Source organism: Mauremys mutica, unplaced genomic scaffold (assembly GCF_020497125.1).
Source record: "Mauremys mutica isolate MM-2020 ecotype Southern unplaced genomic scaffold, ASM2049712v1 001044F_np12_obj, whole genome shotgun sequence".
Lineage (NCBI taxonomy): Eukaryota > Metazoa > Chordata > Testudines > Geoemydidae > Mauremys > Mauremys mutica.
Genome location: NW_025423102.1, coordinates 90,069 through 114,357, shown reverse-complemented (window position 1 = coordinate 114,357; position 24,289 = coordinate 90,069). Strand labels below are relative to the sequence as shown.

Sequence of the window (24,289 nt, the reverse complement as noted above, 5' to 3'; positions counted from 1 at the left end):
AGGAGGTGAGGAAGAGGCTCGGGTGTGGTTGTGGGACTTCAGGAATGGGGGTTGGGAATGAGGTGGGGGAAGGAGGTGGAGATGGGGGTGGGGCCTGGGGTGGAGCAGGGGGTCTCGTACCCACCGGCCAGAGGGAAAGTCGGCACCTTTGCCAATTGGCTGCTCACTGCCTCCCATCCCTGCATAAGGGGTGAGGGACATCGAGCAGTGCCGTTGCTGTCTCTGCCACCACTGGCTGATGCCTCTGCCTCTGGTTCTGGCTTGGTTTTTCTGGTTGCTGTTACCTCTGCCACCGCGCAGCTCCACTGCTGTTCTCACGGCTGCTTGCTGGCCCCTCACTGCCACTTCTGCAATGGTGCGTTCTGAGGTTCCGCGTCCTACCCAGGGATTCCAGCCCGGGGAGCCCGTGACTGTTGCTGCGGTCTCCGATGTTCACTGCAGCCCTTGTCCCAAAACTAGGTCTTATGACCTGGCCCCTAGCCCTGCTCATCAGTGGTTTCAGCTCTCGCAATCATTGAATTGAAAACAAAGGGACTCTCCATGAGGTCTAATCAGCTCCGGCCTTTAAAACATGGGGGAGAGGAGAGGAAGGTCAAATGGTTTTTGGCAGCAGCTTTATCCCCTGCTTAGGCAGTGAGCTTTAATTTAGGGTGTCACTGTGACATACCCACGGTACAATCCAGAGTAAGGGTGGCTGTGTCACCCCCACCCTGACAAACCTGTGGGTGGCTGTATACAATGCTCTGCATCCGACCTGGATGGCTCACAAACAGCCTCCACTGGGTCTGGATTCTTTAGCTGATTTTCAGATTAAAACCAAGGCCTTAAACTGGCCTCAGAAGGGGACTGAGAGCCAGTGAAGGGACTGGAACATGGGTCTGATGTGTCACTGTGGCCTAAGCCCTGGAGAAGGCCAGCAGCTGCATTAGGTACCAGCTGGAGCCTTCACACTCAGTTGTGGATTCAGTGATCGACAGTAACCCAGCCTGGCGGTGCCAGAGGCAGGGATCACTGTGGCCAGAATCTTGCCCATCGGAAGATGAAGAGTTTCCTAGTGAGCTGAGCTGTTTAGACACTGATGCTACCTTCGTCACTTGGGCCTAGTGATGAATCACATAGGACCTGAGTCTTTGCACCTCGACTTTGGTGAATGGGGCTGTACGAATTCAATGGAATGAAGGGGGGAGTCTCATCTAGTTCTTCAAAATGTGTCCCTGCTTCTCAATCAGTTTGCTCTTGCCTGGGTTCTGATTAAGCCAGTTGGTCTTCATCCCAGAGGCCTGGTGTTGCTGCTTTTGTAAATCCTTGAGAATAGTCCGTTACTGTTGGACACTTAACTCTAATGTGGCCACATGGCTAGTAAAACATGAATGAAATGTTAGTTATCTAGAGGCTAGGCATTCATATCATGAAAATACTGTCTCCTTTAAAAACTGCATTTAAATGAAAATATTCTTAAATAACTTGTATTGACATCTGTTTGCTTTATTTCATTTCTTTAGGGAAACATCTTGGAGAAATCAGTAAGTTCAATTTTTCTCCACACAGAACCTTTTCCATTAAGTTATTTGCTGTTTTATTATTTATGATGATGATTGTTAAAGAGAGATCAATTTGAAAATCACATGAAATATCAGTGATAATGTATTGATGACAATTCAGTATGTGGGTAAGAGGGAATCAGAAAGAAAATGTTCTTTGAAATGTATCTTCTCTGAGGGTGAAATCCACATGGTGCTGGAGACACCATGACATGGGGGACCAGGAGGACTCTGTGCCCTCAAATGTCCTCTTGCCTCATCTGACCAGTAAATAATTTGGTCCAACATGGATCTTGTGTGTATTTATATTTGAGGAAGAGTTGTTCTTTTTTTCATTTTATGTTGAAAGGAAATTGGGATGAAATTAAGCCTGATAAATTCCCCTCTCGCACCGCTCAGGTAATATGAACAGCTAGACACAATGTCCAACTTCCACAAAACTCAGACAGCCATATATCCAAGAGAAAAATGCTCCTAATAATAATTTATATTTATTTCTGTTTTTAGGGAAACGTGATACAGAAATCGGTAAGTGTTGTGCCCTTTTCTCCAACAAGGAAAACTTTGTACAAATTTGTCTCCTCGTGTTTTATTTTTTAAATGAGAAAAACAGGAATGCCCTGATGCTGCACCACTACCATCAATTAGAGCTGTGCCTTAGATTTCAATACGTGTAGGATCCAACACTAGCAGAATAATATTGATAATTTTAGGGCCCAATATTACATTCCGTGCACACCGAACGCTCCCAGCAAAGTGAATGAGAACATGTAATCTGCAAGGAACTGGGATTGGGCTCTAAGGGCAGCTTTTTAAAGGTATTTGGACACCGAATGCCCATTGAAATCAATGGGAGTTAGGAACCTAAATACCTTTAAAAATCTGGCCCTAATTCCCTAAGGAATTCAAAACTTTCAGAACTAAGTCCATGGCAGATAATCAATTATTTTTTGATACTTTAGTGTAGGCACAAAATGAGCCCAAACGTCTACACCTCAATTTTACAGGCCCCCAGCCCATGTCTTGTGAGCCTAGTTAGCTGACATGGGTCAAGTGTTAGATTCACTCCCTCTGGGGCACCTGGCATTGGCCACTGTCGGTAGACAGGATACTGGGCTAGATGGACCTTTGGTCTGACCCCAGTACGGCCGTTCTTATGTTCTTATGTTGGAAAGAGACTTCTCCCCAGACCTCAGTGGTTTCCTTGCCCATAGCCTGGATCAATGGGTTTGTGAGGACAGGCAAGGATGCATGATGGAGGCTGGGGTTGATTCCATCCTAGAAGAGATGCACTTAATTAGTGTGTGTTTGTTTCTGATTCTATGTTACCTAGATGATCTTCAAAGAGAACTCAGTAAGTGTTTCTGTTTCTCGAATGCAGCCTTTTCCGTGGTGTTTGAAACTCTCTCTGGATCTCTCGATCTCTCACCCTTCTGCCAGGTGGAGTCGGCAGCAACACGGCTGGGTTCAATGTCAAGGGTTCCTCTTAGCAACACAAACCAGAAAACACTTGAGACCCCACCCAATAATCTGGGGAAATGTAACTCCTGGGTTTCTTTAAGGCTTATAGTGGCAGAGCTGTACCACTGCAGCTGCCCTGCAATCGGGTGTCCCGTGTGGCCGCTCTGTACCGACCTCCCACCAGCATAATTAAACCACCCCAAACGAGCGGCAGTAGTTACGTCACTGGGAGAGTGTCTCCCGCCAACACAGCACTGTCCACGTCTGTGCTTTTGTCAGTGAAACTTATGTCAGTCAGGGACGTGCTTTTTTCACACCTTAATTGACAAAAGTTTTACTGACAAAAGTGCTGGTGTAGACACAAGATAAGAAACAAAACGTCTAGACCTGCTCATCAGCGGTTTCAGCTCTTGCCATCACTGAACTGAAATAAGGGCTCTCCATGGAGTCAAATCAGCTCTGGCTTTAAACATGGGAGAGGGGAGGGGAGGGTTAAATGGTACCTAGGGCTCTCTAAGGGGAATTCATAGCGTTAGGCAGGAACACCTGTCCCCACCCGCTCTGATTTTCAAGTGGGTTTTGGTGTCTCTATCCCCTGCTTAGCCCGTGAGCTTTGATTTAGGGTGTCACTGTGACATACCCAGGGTACAATTCAGACTAAAGGGGTGGCTGTGTCACCCCCGCCCTGCAACCTGGTGCTCTATACAATGCTCTGCCTCTGTAGCCTCCTACCTAGACGGCTCACAAAACAGCCTCCACTGGGGCTGGATTCTTCAGCTGATTTGCAGATTAAAACCAAGGCCTTAAACTGGCCTCAGAAGGGGACTGTGGGAGCCAGTGAAGGGACTGGAACATGGGCCTGATGTGTCACTGTGGCCTAAGCCCTGGAGAAGGCCGGCAGCTGCATTAGGTACCAGCTGGAGCCTTCACACTCAGACTGTGGATTCCAGTGATCTACAGTAATCCAGCCTGGCAGAGGCAGGGATCACTGTGGCCAGACCGTTACCCACAGGAAAATGCAGAGTTTTCTAGTGAGCTGGGATGTTTAGACACTACTGCTACCTGGTCACCTAGGCCTAGAGAAGGGTGACATAGACCTGAGTCTTTGCACCTTGACTTTGGTGAATGGGGCTGTAGAAATTCAATGGAATGATGGGGAGAGTCTCATCTAGTTCTTCAAAATGTGTCCCTGCTTCTGAATCACTTTGCTCTTGCCTGGGTTCAGTGTAAGTCAGCTGCTATTCATCCCAGAGCCCTGGTGTTGCTGTATTTGCTCAGCTGAGTTCTCATCCCTCTCTCTCTGTTTGGTTTCAGACTGGAGAAGAAATGTCGTCTGCCCAGGTAGCTACAGCCCCTATTGCATCGCTGTCTAAAGCTCCCCTGCCCTGAAACTTCCAGTCCCCTTTTTCTCATACAGCTAACATTTTTGGCACTAGCTCTTTGGGGCAGGGACAGCTCTGTACTAAGATGAAAAAGACAAAGGTGTGTGTGGCCAACAGTGTGATTCTGGGTGCACACTGGGAGCTCAGAGGATTCCCAGCGAGATGCTGTTAGAGTCCCTGATGGGGCTGGAGGCTCAGGGAGGGAGGGGTGGACAAAGGGCTAGACCAGGCCAGGTTAAGGTCTAGCTGCTGGTTTCAATTTTCAGAAGCCCTAACAGGGCTGCATGTGCCCAGAAAGCTGCTGCTGCTGCTACTCTAGCCATGGCACAGGTACGTGGCAGCCAGCAGGGGTTAGCACATTCACTGCACACAGACACCCATTGGTCATACACACAGATAGAGACCCCATCGCACCAGGGCCAGTGCAAGGAAGTTTCACGCCCTAGGCGAAACTGCCACCTTGCACCGCTCCCACCCCCGAAGCCCTGCAGCAGCTCCGCCCCCCCGTGGCACCTTCCCCCCGCCCTGAGGCACCCCCCCGCGGCAGCTCCCCACCCCCAGGAGCCCTCTGGCACCTCCCCACCCCCGCTCACCCCTGCTCCAGAACCCCAGCTGTTTCGCCCCACGCCCGCCATGTGCCACATTCGCTAAGCAGAGCTGGAGCTCTGCCCAGCCCCCGGCACCACTGCCGGCAATGAGAAGAATCACATGGGATGGGGTGGCTGCTGCGCTGGGAGGGAGAGGGAGTCTGAGCCGCCGGCAGGCAGCCAAGGGGTTCTCTTGGGTCAGCACACCGCCAGCAGCCCACTGAAAGGCTTTAAAAAAAAGATTGGGAGCACAGCTTTTTGGCACCCCCAAATGTGGGCGCCCTAGGCAACTGCCCAGTTGGCCTAAATGGTAGCACCGGCCCTGCATCACACACTGACTGCAGCCCCCCAAACACACAGCGGGATCCAAGCTGCATGAGGAGCCAGGGAAGCCAGTAAGGGCCCATAGGGAGCCAGTGTGGGCTCTGGAATTCCTTGGGGAAGATGGGGCAGGAGAGGAGAGGAGAGGTATGGGGAGGGGTAAGGTTAGGGAGTGGGAGAGGAATAGAGGGATGCACAGGGGATTTCAGGAGTGGTCCCTGGGAGGAACGATGATTCTTCCAGGGGGCCACAGCTCAGGTTGGCTAGTCAAGTCCAGTGAAGACTGTGAGGCCATTCAGAGGGACCTACTCCCCCACCCCCACCCCAAGCTGTGTGAAAGGGAAACATGGTGGGATATGAAGTGCACTGGTGATAAATGAATGTACCATGGAGGGAAAAAATTGAGCAACTCATTCACATTACAGGGTTTGAAAATAAGCGCATCAGCAGCTCAGTAATGCAACCGGGAATTCACTGTGTTCAGCTTGACAAAAACCTCTGCTCACTGCGCAGCTCTGGGGAAAAGGTCAAACAAAATATGAGAATCCATAAAAATGGGATGGTGAATGACATGGAAATATTATACAGCCATTCTATCAATGTGGTTTGCCCTCATCTGAGTACTGTGTTGGGTACCGCTCACCCCATCTCAGAAAAGGTAGCGAAGAAGAAACGGGGGCTCAGAGAGAGGCAATGAGAATCAGCATGAGGAGAGATTGAAAAAATTGGGAATTTTTACCTTTAAAAGAGAGGAGTGAGAGGGGACATGATACAAGTACAGAACATTGCACAACACCCCCACGAACAGATGATGATTTAGGCTGCAATGTTGAAGACTTGAGAGTAGGAAATGCCGGTTTTATGTTTGCCTGTACACCCTTAATCCTCACCCCTTGTGCATCCATCCTGGGCAGTGAAAGAATGAGGCAGGGGTCCTGTGTCAAAAAAGTGTGTGATCATGTAACTGGAGATTGTATCATAATACACACACACACAGGTCACTGGCTAAGGAAAAAAGAGTCTTAAAATTGTAGCCGCTGACAGAGAAATGCTCCTAGGTGTATTTGGGGACTGTTTACTTGATGCTGAACTCTGGAACGTATCTTTTCCCCAGTGTAACGTTTTATACACATAAAGACCCACTCAGTCATTCCCAGAACGCTCGACATTTCCAGACTGTCGGGTTTGGTTTGGGCCCCCCGGTGCCACCCCATCCCCCTTGGCGTGATGGTGCGTGTGAGGTTATGCCACATGGGGGACACCATTTTTCAGAGATGGAGGGGGCAGAGTGATGTCCCCCATCCAGCACTGGACAAAATCACATCCATTTTAACATCTGTGCTGGACAGCAGACAAACCTCTCAAACAGAGGCCTGTCTATTTTAATCCCGGACGAGTGGCCTCCCTCTCTACAACACTAATTTCTGTTAATGTGCTTGTTCAGATGAGCTCTCATCTCTGACTCTGTGTTTCCAGGGCTGGGAAGTTCTGCGCCACCTGTACAGGAAGGTAACTGAAGTTCAGATTCTATCAATGTGCCAGTCTCAGTGGCTGTTAGAAACGTTTTGCTGCTTTCCCCTGACTGTGGCCGTGGGAGGGGAGTTCGTTGCTCAGGGCAGAGCTCACAAGCATCCTGCATTTCATAGCACGGGAGGGGAGGGAGGTTGTGTAGCCATGGCCTGATGTACAGCAGTAAATCCAGACACTATTGTGTCTACTCCTCCTGCCCCTCCTCTGCCTTCACGTGCAGTGCGACCTGCAGAGCTTCCTGGGCCCACCGCCCAGCCTGGCTGCACAGCCACTGACGTGTGCCAGCCCCTAGCACAGGGCCAAAGACACAGCTCCTTCCACCCCCAGCTCCCCAGGGCTGTCCCTGCTCACAGCCCCCTCCCTGCCTGAGGCCTTTGGGGACAGAGCCACGGGCTGTGGACCAGGAGCAAACTGAATTCTGGGTCTGTTAAATGCCCAGTAACTGAGGATTAACAATTCAGAGGTTGGAAACTGAGGAAATGACGTGTAAATGGTAAAATTCAGAGATTAGAGAGAGAGAGAGAGAAACAAATATTTCAAGTGACAAAACAGGGAGGTGGGGAAATAAAATGTGCCCAGTGACGAGAACCCTGGTGCTAGAGCACAGAAAGAGCCCAGGGGGAAAGTCATGAGAGTGCAGAGAGGGACACATCGGGATTTGGAAGGGCCCAGAAGACTGAGGGATGGGGCAGCATTTGGAAGCGTCTGGAGGGCCGGCCGTGCCTGGCAGGAACAGGAGGGTGGGGAGAGCAGCAGGCTGTCAGCTGAATGGGGCTGGTGCGGAGGCAGTAGGAGTGTGGGCAGGTGGAAGGGCCTGGAGGTTTGGTGATGGTGGCTGCTTGGAGGGAACAGGCAGGTGAGTTGCTGTTTTCACACACTCAGCAAATTCTCTATAACCTTCCACGTGCTGCTGCCCTGGGCCTCCCCTGCCCCATCTCCTCCTCATCCAATATGGTTTTCTCTCCCCTCTGGGATCCCTTCCTTCATGTCTCCATTCACCTCTCTGCTTGCTCTCCCTCCTTCCCCTCCCGCTCCTTCTCCCCCAACACTCCCCTTGCTCTCACGTAGGCTGAAGGCGCAGGGCTGGGATGTGTCTGTTCTGTCCCCCCAGCGATAATCTCTCTCAGCTGGGAATATGGGGTTTAAAATGGGAATCTGGAGGGAGAGGTGAGGCGGGTCAGTGAGCACTGAGCAGAAGGAGCTCAGTTTCTCACCACTCTGTTGCCTCCCATCCCCCGACATGTGGGTCTCTAATCCCGTCCCTGGAAAGATGTGCAGCAGGACAGGAAAGAGCCTGAGTCCCAGACCTGCTCAAGTGACCCTTTTGCTGCAGGGCCCATCTCTGCCAGGGGTGTGACCAGTGGTGAGCTGGAGCCGGTTCTCACCGGTTTGCGGGAACCGGTTGTTAAATTTAGAAGCCCATTTAGACCAGTTGTCCCGCCAGGGACAACCGGTTCGAAAAGAGCTTTTAAATTTAACAAAAGCTCTAGCAGCTTCCCTGCCCTTCCCCCAGCCCCAGCTCACCTAACTCCGCCTCTGCCTCCTCTTCTGAATGCTCCTCCAGCTTCTCCCCTTCCCCAGCTTCCCGTGAATCAGCTATTCACGCGGGAAGCCTGAGAGGTCTGAGAAGGAAGCAGCGGCTTCCCCCAGGTGAACGGGGGCAGGAGTGCGAGCGGGAGGAGGCCTCCAGGCACCTCAGGGCTCCAGCCTGGCCCCCAACCCCGGGCGGCGCGGCTCCGGCCCGGCCCCAGGGTCCGTCCCCGACCTCGGCCGAGCGGCGCGGCTCCGGCCCGGCTCCGGGGTCCGTCCCCGACCTCGGCTGGGCGGCGTGGCTCCGGCCGGGGTCCGGCCATGAGGTTCCTGCCTGGCTCCCGGGTCCGGCCCTGACCTCGGCCGGAAGGCGCAGGTCCTGCCCGGCTCCCGGGTCCGGTCGCGACCTCGGCCGGGCGGCGCAGCTCCTGCCCAGCTCCTGGCCCCAGTCCCGGCTGAGCGCCCTTCACTCCGGCTGAGCGGCTCTGGTCCCAGCCCCGGCCCGGCCCCCACCTCCAGGCAGCGTGGTAAGGAGGCAGGGAGTAGGGAGGGGATGGTGTTTGGGGGGTGGATTAGTGTCGGGGCGGTCAGAGGGTAGGGAACGGAGATTGAAAGGGGGCAAAGGTCCTGGGGGCGGCAGTCAGGAAGGAGCAGGGGTTGGATGGGGTGGTGGGAGGCAGTCAGGGGTAGGGGTTCCAGGGGCTGTCAGGGGACAGAGAGAAGGGGTGGTTGGGTGGGGCAGGGGTCCCGGGGTGCCATCAGGAATGAGAGAAGGGGTTGGATGGGCTGGCAGGTGGCAATCAGGGGACAGGGAAGGGGGTGGATGGGGCAGGGGTCCTGGGGAGGGGGCTGTCAAGGAACGTGGGGGGTTGGATGGGGCAGGAGTCCGGGGGGGGGCATGACCCCCTTGTGGGGTGAGGCAGAGGGAACCAGTTAATATTTTGGCAGCTCATCACTGGGTGTGACTCTCCCCTGCACTGTGCTGACATCTCACAGCTGGTCCCCATTCAGAGCTGACGGGTAAATCCTGCAGGAAGGAGATTGAGTCACTCCCCAGCTGGGGCAGATTCTGTCACTTGACACTTCAAACCCTCCCCCAGGGCTGAGCTCTGCCCCTAACACTCTGATTCTCTCTCCCCAGCGAATGTGACTCTGGATCCAGACACGGCTCATCCCCACCTCGTCCTGTCTGAGGATTGGAAAAGTGTGAGATGGGGTGACACACGGCAGGATCTGCCCGACACCCCTGAGAGATTTGACACTGAGCCCTGTGTGCTGGGCTGTGAGGGATTCACCTCGGGGAGACATTGCTGGGAGGTGGAGCTGGAAATGGGATCTGGGCAATGCTGGGCTGTGGGGGTGGCCAGAGAGTCTGGGGGGAGGAAGGGAGGGATCAGCCTCAGCCCTGAGGGGGGGATCTGGGCTGTGGAGTGGGACTGGGATCATTTCCAGGCTCTCACCTCCCCTGAGACCCCCCTGCCCCTGAGCCGGGTCCCCAGCAGGATCCAGGTTTGTCTGGACTGTGACCGGGGGCAGGTGACATTTATCGATGCTGGTGACGAGGCCCCGATCTTCACTTTCCCGCCGGGCTCCGTCCCTGGGGAGAGAATCCGACCCTGGCTCTGGGTGTGGAAATCCCAGCTCAGCCTGTGTCCCTGAGACAGGCAGCAGAGGCAGAAACCGAAAATCAACCTCTCTAGCCTCATGGACCCAAGTCTCTATGACCTTGGAGGACTCCCGTCTACCCAGCCCCTGGCTCCTCATCTCTATGGCTGTTGGAAGCACCTCCCGCTCCCTCTCTGCAGCCTCAGGGATGGGGAGAGGAGGGGGAAGAACCCCTGGGGCTACAGGAGGGGCCCTGAGGGGCAGAGGTTGGGGCTGGGCTGGGGGTGGCACTAACAGCTGGGCAGGGGACAGGCGGAGGTGGGGGTGGCAGGGACCCAGCATTGATCAATCAGGGCTTGGGGGGCTGGGGAGAAGCAGCAGCAGCCTGGAGCGTTTTGTACAGATCTGTGTCCTTAGATCTCACTGGGGGCTCCCAGCCGAGGATCAGCACGAGGGGAAGGGATAAGATCAGGGAAAGAAGAGAGCAGCCAAGGGGGATGATCTGTGACAGGGAGGAGAGACACAGGGAAATAAAGACGGATGGAAAGTGAGGCTAGAACAATGATGAATAGAAAAGGACGGTATGGAAGGAAAGGGAACGTGAGCAGGATGGGGAAATTTATTACATGTTACTGAAAGTTAGACTGTAACTCATTAATTCCCTATATTCATTCCTGGCCATTGGTGCTATCTTAGTGCCATAAAGAAAACTGTTCTCAGTAGCTGGGGATCTTCTTGCCGTGCTGTAGTTATTGAAGCTCCTTCTGAGCTCCTTTTACTTTGCACCCTGGGCTGGCTCCAGGCACCAGCAAAGGAAGCAGGTGCCTGGGGCGGCCAATAGAAAGGGGCGTCAGTGCGTCAGTTGTCGGGGCGGCACGTCCAGATTGGCGGCAGCAGCACTTCAGCAGTGGCTCAATCTGCCCGCTTCAGTGTTTGGCGGCAATTCAGTAGCGGGTCCTTCATTCACTGTCTGCCTCTTTGGTGGCAGCTCAATCGGGTTCTTCCTTTTATCTTTTTCTTTTTTTTTCACCACTTGGGGTGGCAAAAAAGCTGGAGCCGGCACTGATTGCACCTGTAGGAAGAGAGTTTGGGTTTTACTGTGATGTGCCACTAACCAGCCTGTGCTTGCATCTGTCCTGTGCATACCCATGTCAATCAGGAATTGCTCAGCTGTTCTCTGCGGAGCGGTGAACGGTTGCACAGGGGGCAATCCGTGAAGGGACTCGGGTGTTGCAATGCTGAGCATCACAGTGAGTAACTTTTAGGCAGTGAGAAAATCACAGGAACAGCGACATTGTGACCCTCGGAGGTGAGTCAGGGGTCTAAACTCCCTAGACAATGCCAATCTGTGGGTAACACAGGCACCTCAGTAGGAGGGGAGCCATGTAAGCTGGCCAATGGGAAATGCCGACAAGGGGGGAAGGGATGTTCTAAGTCACACCCCTCTCATGGATAAGTGCCTAAATCTGGGCTGCAGAGGGGTGTGTGTCTTTGCTTAGCAACCCACAAACAGGAACCCACCGTCTGACGTCCGGGGCCTCCAGTCGTGGCAGCTGCAAGTGCCTGGTAGTGGTGGCAGCAGCTGGGAGCCCCAGGCCCTTTGACATCGCCCCAGCAGGCTGCACGGCTCCTAGGCGCACATGCTGGATGGGTGCCAGTGGCATATTAGGGGAAGGAAAAGCCCCCGACCCTGGCAGGAGCTGCACTGAGCAGGGGTGAGGAGAAGCAGCCCTGGACACTGGCTGCTGGGTGGGGGCAGGGGAAGTCCCGGACCATGACAAAGGCCATTCAGGGTGGGTGGGAGAAGCCCTGGACCACAGCAGGAGCCACACTGGGGGGGTGGGGGGGAGCAGCCCATGACCCCGGCAGAAGATGGGCTGATGCCCCACCCCCATGGAGCTGGCCTGAGCCCCTCCATCTCCTGTGCCCCCCTGCATGGAGCCCAAACTACTCACCTTGGTATCTCCATTTCCCCCATCATCACACAGCCATGAAGGGATTCAGCCTAGGAGGCAGGATCTCCATGTGGCAGGTGGGATCTAGGGCATCCAGAGGTGAAGTGACTTTCCAAATACTAAGCAGGGAGTCAGTGGCAGAGCAGAGAACCAAACCGAGGACACCTGAGCCCCAGGCCTGTGCTTGAACCACTAGGCCACCCTTCGTACCTGAGGAGGGGCAACCTCCTCTGCGGGCACTAGACAGAGCTCCCAGGGGGTGGGGAGCAGAGAAAGATGAGGCACAGAGTGAACACAGTGTCTTTACACAGGGGTGTCAGTGAAGGCAGCTTGTAGCTGAGTGTAATGATTTTAATACACTGTAATTCATAGTAATGTAATGCTGTAGTTCATTGCTATTTTAATAATGATTGCTATGATACCAGTGATAGACACATTCAATAACTAGAATATGAAGGAAGTGTGTGTACAAATATGCTGGAAATTGCCATTTTGGACAGGAAGACTGAGCCAAACACACACACCTCACCCTTAAAGCAGGAGGGACAGAAAGGAGTTGGCAGGAGGCACTTGGCGGAGGGGACCTAGGGGGCAGAGCGGGGGAGGAAGAGGTGGAGTTGGGGCTTGGCCTTCTGGAAGGGGGCAGAGCCGAGAGGGGGCACCCACCGGCAAAACCAAAATTCAGCACCTATGGCAGATGGGATGATATCGGTGGTGGCAGCAAAGGCAGCCGAGTGGGCATGTGGAAGCCCTGGCCATGCCAGAAGAGCACACCCAGCAGCTCGCTGGGCACCAGCCTGCACAGGTGCAGCACCACCCAAATGTCAGATGGGTCCATGTGGGCGCGGCTTGTACATGCGGGCACCAGTGGGGGCCCATTGAGTGTTCCGCCCTGGGGTCCAGAATTACTGTTGTTGGGCCTGGGGGGACTGTGCTCATGTCCTCATTGGGGCCCACAGCCCAGCTCTGTGTGTTCCCATAGCTTGTCCTCTGTGTCCGTTCCCCTTTCTGTTCACTGTGCTGTTTTAGATCAACAATGACACTCGTTTAGGGGGCTTCCCTTGGGTAACTGAGAGATTTACGCTCTGAATTCTCACTGGCACGGTGCTTTAAAAATCTTAAGCAGCCCAGCCCCCCACAATCATGAGGTTTAATAACAACAATATAGTAACTTAGTATTATTTTATTTACCTTTTGATTTCTTAGAGCTTTACACTGCACTGCGGTGAAATTTTTAAGTGTTTCTCTGCAACAAAGAGAACTAGATACTTCCTTTGTTTAGAAAACAAAAGCCAAGAGTCTCACCTCCTCACATGCTTCCAGGAGCTGGAGCTTCATCAAACACACCAAATATCACAAGACTCATGATAAAATAATGAAAGTTGGTGATGCTGCAGCCCCTTTCCACTGGGACAAGCAGGGTTAGTGTAAACGAGAATCAGGTCTTGAAAACACTGATTCCAGTTTAACCAAGCTTTTAGCCTGAGAGTTTATTATCACCAGGCTTGGAAGAATTTATGAAGAAATTATTTCTTCATAAATGTTGGCAAACGTTGCTTTTGCTGTCTACACACAAACCAATGAAAAAATATTTCAATTGATAATAAATGAAAATTACAGATACCCAAAGTAAGAACAAGGCTGCTTGAGAACTTATTCGAGTTTGACTGAAGGCCAGTGGACTCTGCATCTTTTGACAGGTGATGTGACCATCTGTGTTTTCATGGTTATAAAGCTTCAACTTTTTGAATCTCGGTTTCTGCTGACATTAAATCATTGTGGTCTGACTTGCTATTGATGTATTCCCCCTCCCCCAATTTCCCACAAGTGTAAAAACTAAAATTGAGAACAATTGGAAGGAAATGCTATACCCAGTGTTTTGTGGAATTGTGAAAATTTACCTTAACGAGCATTGAAAAAATGCTTAAAATTAGCTGCAATGCTATCTGTTTAATTTTACATATATATAAAATGAATTCTGCCAAGCCTGACTATTCTTCCTTAGGGTACGTCTACACTACAAGACTATTTCGAATCTACTTAACTCGAATTTGTGGAATCGACCTTATGAAGTCGAATTTGTGTATCCACACTAAATACACTAATTCGACTGTCTGAGTCCACAGTAACGGGGCCAGCGTCGACTTTGGAAGCGGTGCACTGTGGGAAGCTATCCCACAGTTCCCGCAGTCCCCGCTGCCCATTGGATGCTGGGTAGAGCCCCCAATGCCTGCTGGGGGAAAAAATGTGTCGAGGGTGGTTTTGGGTAACTGTCATCATTCAACCGTCACTCCCGCCCTCTCTCCTTGAAAGCGCTGGCGGGAAATCTGTTCGCGCCCTTCTCTGGTCGGTTACAGCTCGGACGCCACAGCACTGCGAGCATGGAGCCCGCTGCGATCATCGCTGCACTTACGGCCGTTGTCAACTCCTCGCACCTTATCGTCCACCTCTTCCACAGTCAGCTGCTGAGAAATCGGGCGAGGAGGCTCCGTCAGCGCGGTGAGGACAGGAAGTCACAGAGTGGCGCAGACCTCTCACAAAGCAGGGTACGCCGCGCAGTGGAGATCATGGTGGCAATGGGTCAAGTTCATGGTGTGGAACAGCGATTCTGGGCCCGGAAACAAGCACGGACTGGTGGGACCGCATAGTGCTGCAGGTCTGGATGAATCACAGTGGCTGCGAAACTTCAGGATGCGTAAGGGCACTTTCCTTGAACTCTGTGACTTGCTGTCCCCTGCCCTGAAGCGCCAGGACACCCTGATGCGAGCAGCCCTGACTGTGCAGAAGCCCTCTGGAAACTTGCAACGCCAGACAGCTACCGGTCAGTAGCGAACCACTTTGGCGTGGGCAAATCTACCGTAGGGCTTGCTGTGATTCAAGTAGCCCACACAATCGTTGAGCAACTGCTCTCAAAGATAGTGACTCTAGGAAATGTCCAGGTCGTCAGAGATGGCTTCGCCACGATGGGATTCCCAAACTGCGGTGGGGCTATAGATGGGACTCACATCCCTATCCTGGGACCAGCCCACCAGGCCAGCCATTACATTAACCGAAAGGGCTACTTTTCTATGGTGCTGCAAGCACTGGTGGACCATAGGGGACGTTTTACCAACATCTACGTCGGGTGGCCGGGCAAGGTTCATGACGCGCGTGTGTTCAGGAACTCTGGTCTGTTTAAACGCCTCCAGGCAGGTATTTTCTTCCCGGACCACAAAATAACGGTTGGGGATGTGCAGATGCCTACAGTGATCCTCGGGGACCCACCCTACCCGCTAATGCCCTGGCTCATGAAGCCCTATACAGGCGCCTTGGACATTGAGAAGGAACTATTCAACTACTGGCTGAGCAAGTGCAGAATGGTGGTGGAGTGTGCTTTCGGACGTCTCAAGGGGAGATGGCGGAGCTTACTGACTCGCTCAGACCTCAGCGAAAAAAATATCCCCGTTGTTATTGCTGCTTGCTGTGTGCTCCACAATCTCTGTGAGAGCAAGGGGGAGACCTTTATGGCGGGATGGGAGGTTGAGGCAAATCGCCTGGCTGCTGATTACGCTCAGCCAGACAGCCGTGCCGATAGAAGATCCCAGCGGGAAGCGCTGTGCATCCGGGAGGCTTTGAAAGCTAGGTTCCTTGGAGAGCAGGGTAACCTATGACTGTCCACTTGATTTACAGAGAAGCTGAACCTGAGCCTGTTTCAGTGACTGTTGACTTGGATCTGCGGTTACATACCCCGTTCTCCAGGTTTCCCCCCTTCCAATACACGTTTTAAAATAAATTTAATGGAACACTGATTATTAACAAAGTTTTCTTTAATTATGAATTCCTGTTCTAGGGTTGAAACATGGATGCAGACTGTGGTGGGTACGGTGTGCACTGATGTACAGACCGCTTCTACACTAGAGGAATGACAGGCTCCTGCTCCTACAGCGGTCTCTGGGGGGAGGACGGGTGCAGGAAGGGGTGGGTTTGCAGGAAGGGGTGAGGGGTGGTGCCGTCTTTGGGACGGAGTTTGGATGCAGGCTCTGGGCTGGGGGTTGGGGCATAGGAAGGGGTGAGGGGTGTGTGGGAAGGGTGAGTATGTGTCCGTGGATGAGGGCTCTTGCTGGGGCTGAGGGCATCGGAGAGGCTCGTGGCTAGGGTGGAAGGGCATGGTAAGGGCAGCCTGCCTTGCCATTTGTGGATGGCAGGCGCTAGGACCCTGGGGCAGCATACACCTCACAGACTGACCCGGGACAGCATACACCTCCCAGACTGACCCTGGTGCCTAGTGACTGCAGTCTGTGTGTGTCCTGCTGTTGATCCTGCCCCCAAGTCTGTACCCTGGTAATGGAGGCTGTCCTATGCAATTAAAAAACCCCTCCCCCCCTTCACACAAAGTCTTCTGACAAGAAAAACGTGACGGGAACAGTGAATAACAACAAACTACTTTTAATACTCAACTACACAGTGGGGGGGATGAAACTTGGATTTTGGACTGGGTGATCCAGGAAGGGAAGCACTTCTCAAAATTTATGGCATGAGAGCTGTGTGGTACATGAGCGCTCTGCTGAGGTGCAGTGACAGTTTTCACGGCCCCTAGCGCCCCTCCTTCTTGTTATTTTGGGTGAGGGGGGGACAGGACTTTGTGGCGGGGGATGGCGGTTGCAGATACAGTGCAGGGGGGCTCTCTCCTCCTGCCTACGGTCCTGCAGAACATCTACAAGGCGCCGGAGCGTGTCCGTTTGCTCCCTCATTAGCCCAAGCAGCGTTTGAGTCGCCTGCTGGTCTTCCTGCCGCCACCTGTCCTCCCGTTCGCTGTGTGAGCGCTGGTGCTGACATAGGGTCTCCCTTCACTGTCTCTGCTCGGCCGCCTCGGCTCTGGAGCAGGCCATCAGTTCCGAGAACATGTCGTCCCTAGTCTTTTTCTTTCCCCGCCTAATCTGCGCCAGCCTCGGTGAGGGGGATGCCGGGGCAGTTCGTGAAAGAGCCGCAGCTGTGTGATGGGAAAAAGGAAGTGATTTCCTTGAAGAGATACATGTTTGCGAACACTGAACACAGTCTACTCAGTTTCTGTGAACAAGACCATACAGGGCACCTAGTCTCACGAGCTCTCAGGACAAGTTCAAGATTTCGGAATACGCTTTCATTGGCTGCGGTCTTGCACAGGAGATCGGACAAGCGGGGCGGTACAGCTGAATCCGTGTAGCAGCCAGGCCTGGTAAGCACTACACTATAGGCTGCTTAACAGTTAATGGATAGCTGTGCCCTCCTGCTGAAGGCAATCTGGAAAGCATAAAGTCTGACCCTGTTCCAGCCCCTTGCGGCTGTGCCCGGGAAAGATCACTGTATGCTTTTCCTCTGCGGCCTCCAACACGTGGCTGTTTAAACGAAGGTCATTGCTATGCAAAGTAAAAGTCAAGCATTCACAATAGTAACAGTACACTAATTGCCCTAATTAGATGCAGCATTCGCCGAACGAGATTACCCTGAGGCGGGTCACTCGGAGAGAGAGAGAGAGGATGCTGCTAGAATCCCTGCACAGACCAGGACCGTATGCTGCCATGCTGGTGGAGGCAATGATTCCGCTGTACGTTAGGATGGCCTGGCGTGGAAGAGTGTGCTTCCACGGAGCACCAAATAAGGCACCTCTCCCCAGGAACCTCCTGCGGAGGCTTTTCGAGCTCCTCTACGAGAGCTTCGTGGAAGTGTCCCAAGAGGATTTCTGTTCCATCCCTATATGTGTGGACCTTCTTTTTTATATAGTTTTATATGGAAAAGTTTTTATATAGTTTTTTATTCATGTTTTTTAAAAAATAAATGTTTCCATGTTTATAGCACTTACCGACTGATCCTTCCCCTGATTCTGAGTCCGGGTTAACGGCCGGGGAGGGTTGGTAGGGGATCTCTGTGAGGGTGATGAAGAGATCCTGGCTGTCGGGGAAAGCGGTGTTGTAAGCGCTGTCGCCTTCGTCGTCCTCCACAAACCCTTCCTCATCTTCCCCATCGGCGAACATCGCCGAGGAACTGCCCCTCAACACTATCCCATCCTCAGAGTCCACGGTCACTGGTGGGCAGTGGTGGCAGACCCACCGAGAATGGCATGCAGTGCCTCGTAGAAGCGGCATGTCTGGGGCTGGGCTCCGGAGCGTCCGTTTGCCGCTCTGACTTTTTGGTAGCCTTGTCTCAGGTCCTTGATTTTCACGCGGCACTGCGTTGTATCCCGGCTGTTATCCTCTGAGTGCCATGGCTTTGGAGACCTTCTCGTAGGTCTTTGCATTCCGTTTGTTGGAGCGCAGCTCCGAAAGCACAGACTCCTCGCCCCACACAGCGATCAGATCCAGGACTTCCCGGTCTGTCCATGCTGGGGACCTCTTTCTATTCTGGGATTGCATGGACTCCTCTGCTGGAGAGCTCTGCATCGTTGAAGGTGCTGCTGAGCTCGCCCCGATGTCCCAACCAGGACATCAGATTCAAAGTGCCCAGACAGGAAAAGGAATTCAAATTTTCCCGGGTCGTTTTCCTGTGTGGCTGGTCAGAGAATCCAAGCTTGGACTGCTGTCTAGAGCGTCAACAGAGTGCTGCACTGTGGGATAGCTCCCGGAGCTACTAAGTTCGATTTGCATCCACACATAGCCATGTCGAATTTAGCGCTACTCCCCTCGTCGGGGTGGAGTACCGAATTCGAACTAAAGAGCCCTCTAGGTCGAATTAAACGGCTTCTTGGTGTGGACGGTTGAGCGGTTAATTCGAATTAACGCTGCTTAAATTCGATTTAAAGTCCTAGTGTAGACCAGGCCTTAGACACACACACTCTGCTCGCTCAAGGGTACTGCAATAGGCGGATGCTCCCCAGCCACAGGGCCCTGGGGCACATGTCACACAAACGCCTGCAGGCTGCAATGTTCCCGGGAGCTCCTCCCCGCTCAGCAGCAGCCGAGTCAGTCCCAGGAAGGGAAACACCCGGCGGCTGCTGCAGGAGCTGCCAAGGCAGAGCCTGGCCGGCCTCACGCGGCTTCTCTCGTGCAGCGAATGTTGCCTGTTCTGGGGCTGCCCCTGGGGGCGGGGCTTCTGCCATTTCTGTTGGTTTGTTTTTAATTTCCCTCCCGAGAGCGTGATTGGCTCCCGGTTACCCAATCGGCTTTAAAAAAGCTTTTAAAGGGGTGTTACTGCGCCTGCGCGATTTTTGGTCTCGCTTTCGCGATCCCCCAGCTGCTGCTGGCTCCGTTCCTCGCTTCTCCTGCAGCGCCACATGGCTGCTGCGGGCGCCTGGCTCGGGTGCAGGGACCTTGATGTGCTGGCGGGGGGGCTGCCGAGTGCACCCCGCCCCCCTTCTGCACCCACCACCAGCCCTTGGCTGCCCCTGGCTCGCTGCAGGGGGGTTGTGGGTTGCGGGGGTGGGAGGAGAAATAGCTGTAGCTGCAGCGGGGCAGCATTGATTTACCTGCTCCTACCCGGTTCCCCTGGCAGTTGCCGTGCACGGGGGGGGGGGGGGACCCACAGAGGCGGTCAGGGGGAAGGGCAGGCAGAGGCTACAGCAGGATTTGGGGGAGTTGACCGGGGATTGGCCTGGCTGGGGCAGGGCAGTGGCTCAACTAGGTTGTTGTGGGGAGGGGAGTGGCACCCACTGTCCTGTGCTAATTATTGGTCAGTCTTTGGGCATCTGGGGTGCTCCAGCTGTGGGAGGGGTCTGTAATGGCTGTGTGTGTGTTAGGTCAGTTCAGAGTGGGAATGATTTATAAATATGGAAGCAGGAAATCTGCCTGCCCCCCCACTCCCCCGCTACAGAGAATATTGTTCCCCTAGGAGGAGAGTTTGGTGTTTACTGGGATGTGTCACTTTCCAGCCTGTGCAGCTCCTGGCCACAGGTATCTGGTTAAAGCAACCAGCTGCTCTCTCTATCCTGGCCACAGGGAATGATGGAATACCGAAACAGGAGACAGCCTCTCCCAGCTGAGGAAGAGCCATTAATAGAAAACCTTTCCACCCCCAAAGCAAAGGGAGCAGGAGGTGGCAGCCCTGGAGGGAGAGTCTCTCCCTAAATACAGTCATAGTCATAGTCATGGTCATAGTTAAGGTGTTTGGATGTTGGGCCTTGAGAAGGTTTCTATTTAGTGGTGTGTGCGTGTGAATCTCACATCTGGTTAGGTACCACCGGACTGTGGTAAGGGGAATCCAAGCATCTGAGCCCCAGGATGCCCAGAGAAGTCAAGACTGGCACCAGAACAGAGCCCATCCACTGCTCCAATCTTGGGGTCCCAGGGCACATTCTTTGGGACTCTCCCCCATCTGAGGTGTGAAACCCGCTGCCTAACCTCCTGGTGCAGAGCTGACCTTCCAGACTCCCACATGCTTAAACACACCATCTCCCAGAACTCCACGCCAAAGTGAGAGCCTGTTGGTTTTCAGCTGAACTCTCTCTGGAGGCACGCAGTAGTTGTGAAGCATTTCACACAGAGAGAGAGAGACTCTTTGCACAAGTCTAACACACCATTGCTCTTTCACTTAACCAGATAAAGCACAAGAGAGTTCAGATCATGTAGCACAAAATGATGAACTTAACTGCAGTGCCCCTCACTAGCCAGGGCCAGCTTTAGGCCGATTTGCCCAATTTCCCGTATCGGGCCCTGTGCCTTAGGTACCTTTTTAATTATTTTTTTAACTCACCCGGTGGCGGTCCGCTCCAGTGGTCTTTGGCAGCATTTTGGCGGCGGGGAGGTCCTTCGGTGCCACAGAAGACCCAGAGCGGGACCCCCCCCCCCCCCCGCCAATGTGCTGCCAAAGCCCCGGACCGCCGCCGGGTATTCGAATTGAGCCCCGCAGTTAATAAAGCCGGCCCTGTCACTAGCTCACCCTTCCCTTAGGAGTCCTGGGGGCCATCTGAGCCTAGGAAAGCAGGCAGAGCCCCCAGCCTCATGAACCTGCTGCATGCTGGGGGACTTTGCTCTCTCCTTCTGAGTTGGAGACAAAGAGTGAGATCCAGGAAGGGACTCAGGTATTATAATGCTGAAAGTCGCCGTGTCTAAATTGCAGCTGCCTAGAAAATCACTGGAATGACACTGTGAGCCTCAAAGCCTGAGCGTTGGAGAGATGTAAGTGCCTTAGAATGGGTGACACAGAAGCCAGCATGCTGGGCAGGGAGCTGCCTAAACCAGTCAGTGGGAGATGCTGAGCAGAGGGGAATTGAACAGGGAGTCCAGGGCCCTCACTCAGCTTTGTGGATTGCAGGTCTGTTCCTGTGACTCTCTAGAGCCCCCGTCTCTTGATAAATTTTGTTTGTGAGGTAAATGCCCCAAAATACAGAAAATTCAGAAGCCATTTCTATCTTCTTAGGATCAAATTTGGAGCTGTTTGAGGAGTTTGAAGAAAGAGGGAGATGAGAAATTGGTGTTTAACTACGGTGGGGAGAAGGAAAACCCAGGAACTGCTGGTAGGTGCCATTGTTACTCACCAATAAACCTGCACAGGGATGTTATCAATGTTCAGATCTCTGTGAGTAACAGGAGAGTAACAGCAAGTAACATGCTCCTTGTGAAAGGCTATTTATTGTTGCCTCTGTGCAAAGCAATTTCTGTTCTGGCTTAATGGAAACTAAACAGGCGACAGGAGAATGAGGAAATTATATTTACCTACTGAATAATCCAAATAGTTTTCTTTATAAACATGAACAATTTGAACAATCTCTATTAGAAATCTCAATTTCTCTGCAGCTAAAGCCCTCCATAATTACAGCATGTTGACATTTTTCACGCAGAAATGTCTCTCACCTGAAAGTGTGGCTTCAGCAAAATCAGAGTTTCCCTGGAAATGTTGCTTTCAATGACAGTATGCTAGATTCTGATCAGGAGAATCAATGTGTAATTGCAAACAGTTAAATTATTTCAATTTCCATCTAAAATGTCCGTCCACATTTTCTGTTTCTACATTTCTGCAGGGAAACATTACAGGATATTTCATTCCGGGAAACATCTTAACCCCTGGAGCTCAGCATCAGCTCATTTATGTTAAGGGTGAAAGATCAAGCTACAACACATAATGTGAAAATTTATTTCATGATGAAATAGAAAGATCTCCAAAAATGTCATGTCCAAGAATAATCTAGAGATCATGCAGCCACGAAACCACTTCAAGCCAGGGGGTGCTGCATCCCCAGTACCCTCATTCCAGCACTTAAAACTTATTTTTACAGGCTCTGTGTCTGACTGAAAATAGTTCTTAGACCAAGAGTCCTGGGCAGTGTTTGAAACCCAAACATTGGAGCATCAGGACATTGAAAGTGAAATGAATTAAAACGGTAGAACTGAATATTTTTTTTCAGTGCCTGCACTTAGGTAAATGGAGAGAGTAAAGCACAGCCAGCCTGCAAGAGCCGTGCTGCAGAACAGAAAACCTGGAATCGTTCCCTGCTAGGAAGAAACAAGCATGAGCTGCCACCGCTACAGATATTGCTTAAATTACACTAAAACTTTCCAATTTTTTCCAACTCTCTAATTCTGTAGTGAAATGGCCACACTGGGCACTGCCATTATTCTACCATTTAGCCCCCCTTGTGTGTGGGAGTCTTTCCTTTGCCAACAATGGGCTTTGGGTCAGGTCCATTGGCTGTTACACAGAAACACCAATTCCCCTGGGAATGTCTGGATGTTACCAAATCTCCCCACAGTGGGGCTACGCCAGGGGTGAAAGTAACTTAAAGGACTTGCCGGTACTCCAGAATCCTGAGGAGGGGCGTGGCCTCCACCAGAAGAGGCGGAGCCTTTAAATCCCCAAGCCCTTTAAATCAGGATTTAAAGGGCCCGGGGCTAGGGTTGTGGTAGCAGCAGCTGGAAGCCCCAAGCCCTTTAAATCACCCCCTGAGCTCCCAGCTGCAGAGGTGGCTGGGAGCCCTGGGGTTCAGGGGCAATTTAAATGGGGCAATTTAAAGGGCCCAGGGCTCTAGCTGCTGCTATCGCAGCAGAGCCCTGGCCCTTTAAATTGCCGACGGAGCCCCAGGGCACTAGCAGCAGGTCCCGGGGCTCCGGCTGCCGCTACCTTCCAGGGCCCTTTAAATCATCTCCGGAGCCCTGCTGCCGGAGCCCTGGGCTCCAGTGGCAGTTTAAAGGGCCCACGATGGTAGAGGCAGTGGGAGCCCTGAACCCTTTCAATAGCCACCAGAGCTCTGCTGCCGCTACCCCAGGGCTCCGGCAGGCTCCGGGGGCCCTTTAAATTGTACCTGGAGCCCTGGGGTAGTGGCAGTGGGACTCCAGCAGCGATTTAAAGGGCCCGGAGTGGTAGCAGCGGCAGGAGCCCTGGGCCCTTTAAATCGCCACCCGAGCCCCACAGCCACTACCCCAGGGCTCTGGCAGCAATTTAAAGGGCCCTGGGCTCCAGCCCTTTAAATTGCTGCCTCAGGAAGCCGGTCCACCCCAGTATGGTGCACCAGCTCTTTCTGGCAGGGGTGGTAGGTTTGTAGAAATTTTGATGGTGCCAGAACCTGCCCCTGCCTAAACTCTGCCCCCCCCCAACTCCACCCCCACCTGCCCAAGACTCTGGGAGAGAGTTTGGGTGAGTAAGGAGGTTTGGGGTGCAGGCCCTGCACTGGGGCAGGGGACTGGGGTGCAGGAGGTATGCAGGCTCTGGGAGGGAGGGTGGGGATGGGAGGGAGTGTGGAGGAGGGGGTGTAAGTTCTGGGAGGGAATTTCGGGATAAGAGGGAGTGTGGAGGGAGGGGGTGCAGGGGTGAGGGCTGTGGGGTGAGGCTGGGGGTGGATTTGGGATGTGGCTGGGGATGAGGGGTTTGGGGTGTGGGAGGAGACTCAGGGCTGAAGCAGAGGGTTAGGATGCAGGGGAATGAGGGCTCTGGCTGGGGCTGGAGATGAGGGGTTTGGGGTGTTGGAGAGGTTCAGGGCCAGGACAGAGGGTTGGGCTGCAGGGGGATGAGGGCTCTGGCTGGGGGGTGGGCTCTGGGGTGGGGCAGGGCTGAGGATAAGTTTAAGAGGCAGGCAGACTGCCCTGGGATTGGAGCCAGAAAGAAGGACTCCCCCCAGCCCTCTCCCTGCTGGCAGCAGCGAGCTCTGGGGTAGGTACCCCCTTCTCCCCCCCCATCACTGCACGTGCTCCTAGGGCCCCTCTCAGGTCCAGGAATCCCCCTCGCCTCCCCTGTGGTGGGTGCCATGCCGGGGGGGGAGGGGGCTGCTATCACATGTGCGCCTCCTCCCCTGCTGCTGCCCCTCACTGTAGCCTCACTGGGGCTGCCCCTTGCCCAGCGTGGGGCAAGAGCAGTGACTGTGGGCGGGGGGGCAGCTGTACCGGTGAAGGGTCCCACTGGAAAATGAAAGGGTCTGAGGGGGGAAGGGCAGCCTGCCCTGGCAGGAGTGGAGGGAGGCACTAGGACCCTGTGGCAGCAGTTAATGCAGGCAGGCAGCA

General features: G+C 53.3%; 1 protein-coding gene across 1 annotated transcript; it reads left to right on the top strand.

The window, feature by feature from the left end:
• Positions 1-1,502: 1,502 nt before the first annotated feature.
• On the top strand, positions 1,503-22,537 carry LOC123357753 (butyrophilin subfamily 2 member A2-like; the record flags this gene model as incomplete). The annotated part of the gene is made up of 8 exons (XM_045000764.1): positions 1,503-1,523; positions 2,049-2,069; positions 2,875-2,895; positions 4,317-4,343; positions 6,769-6,801; positions 9,494-9,669; positions 21,219-21,315; positions 21,820-22,537. Coding segments are annotated over 8 exons (470 nt in total), but the record flags the coding sequence as incomplete, so codon positions are not given.
• Between the last annotated feature and the right edge of the window lie 1,752 nt (positions 22,538-24,289).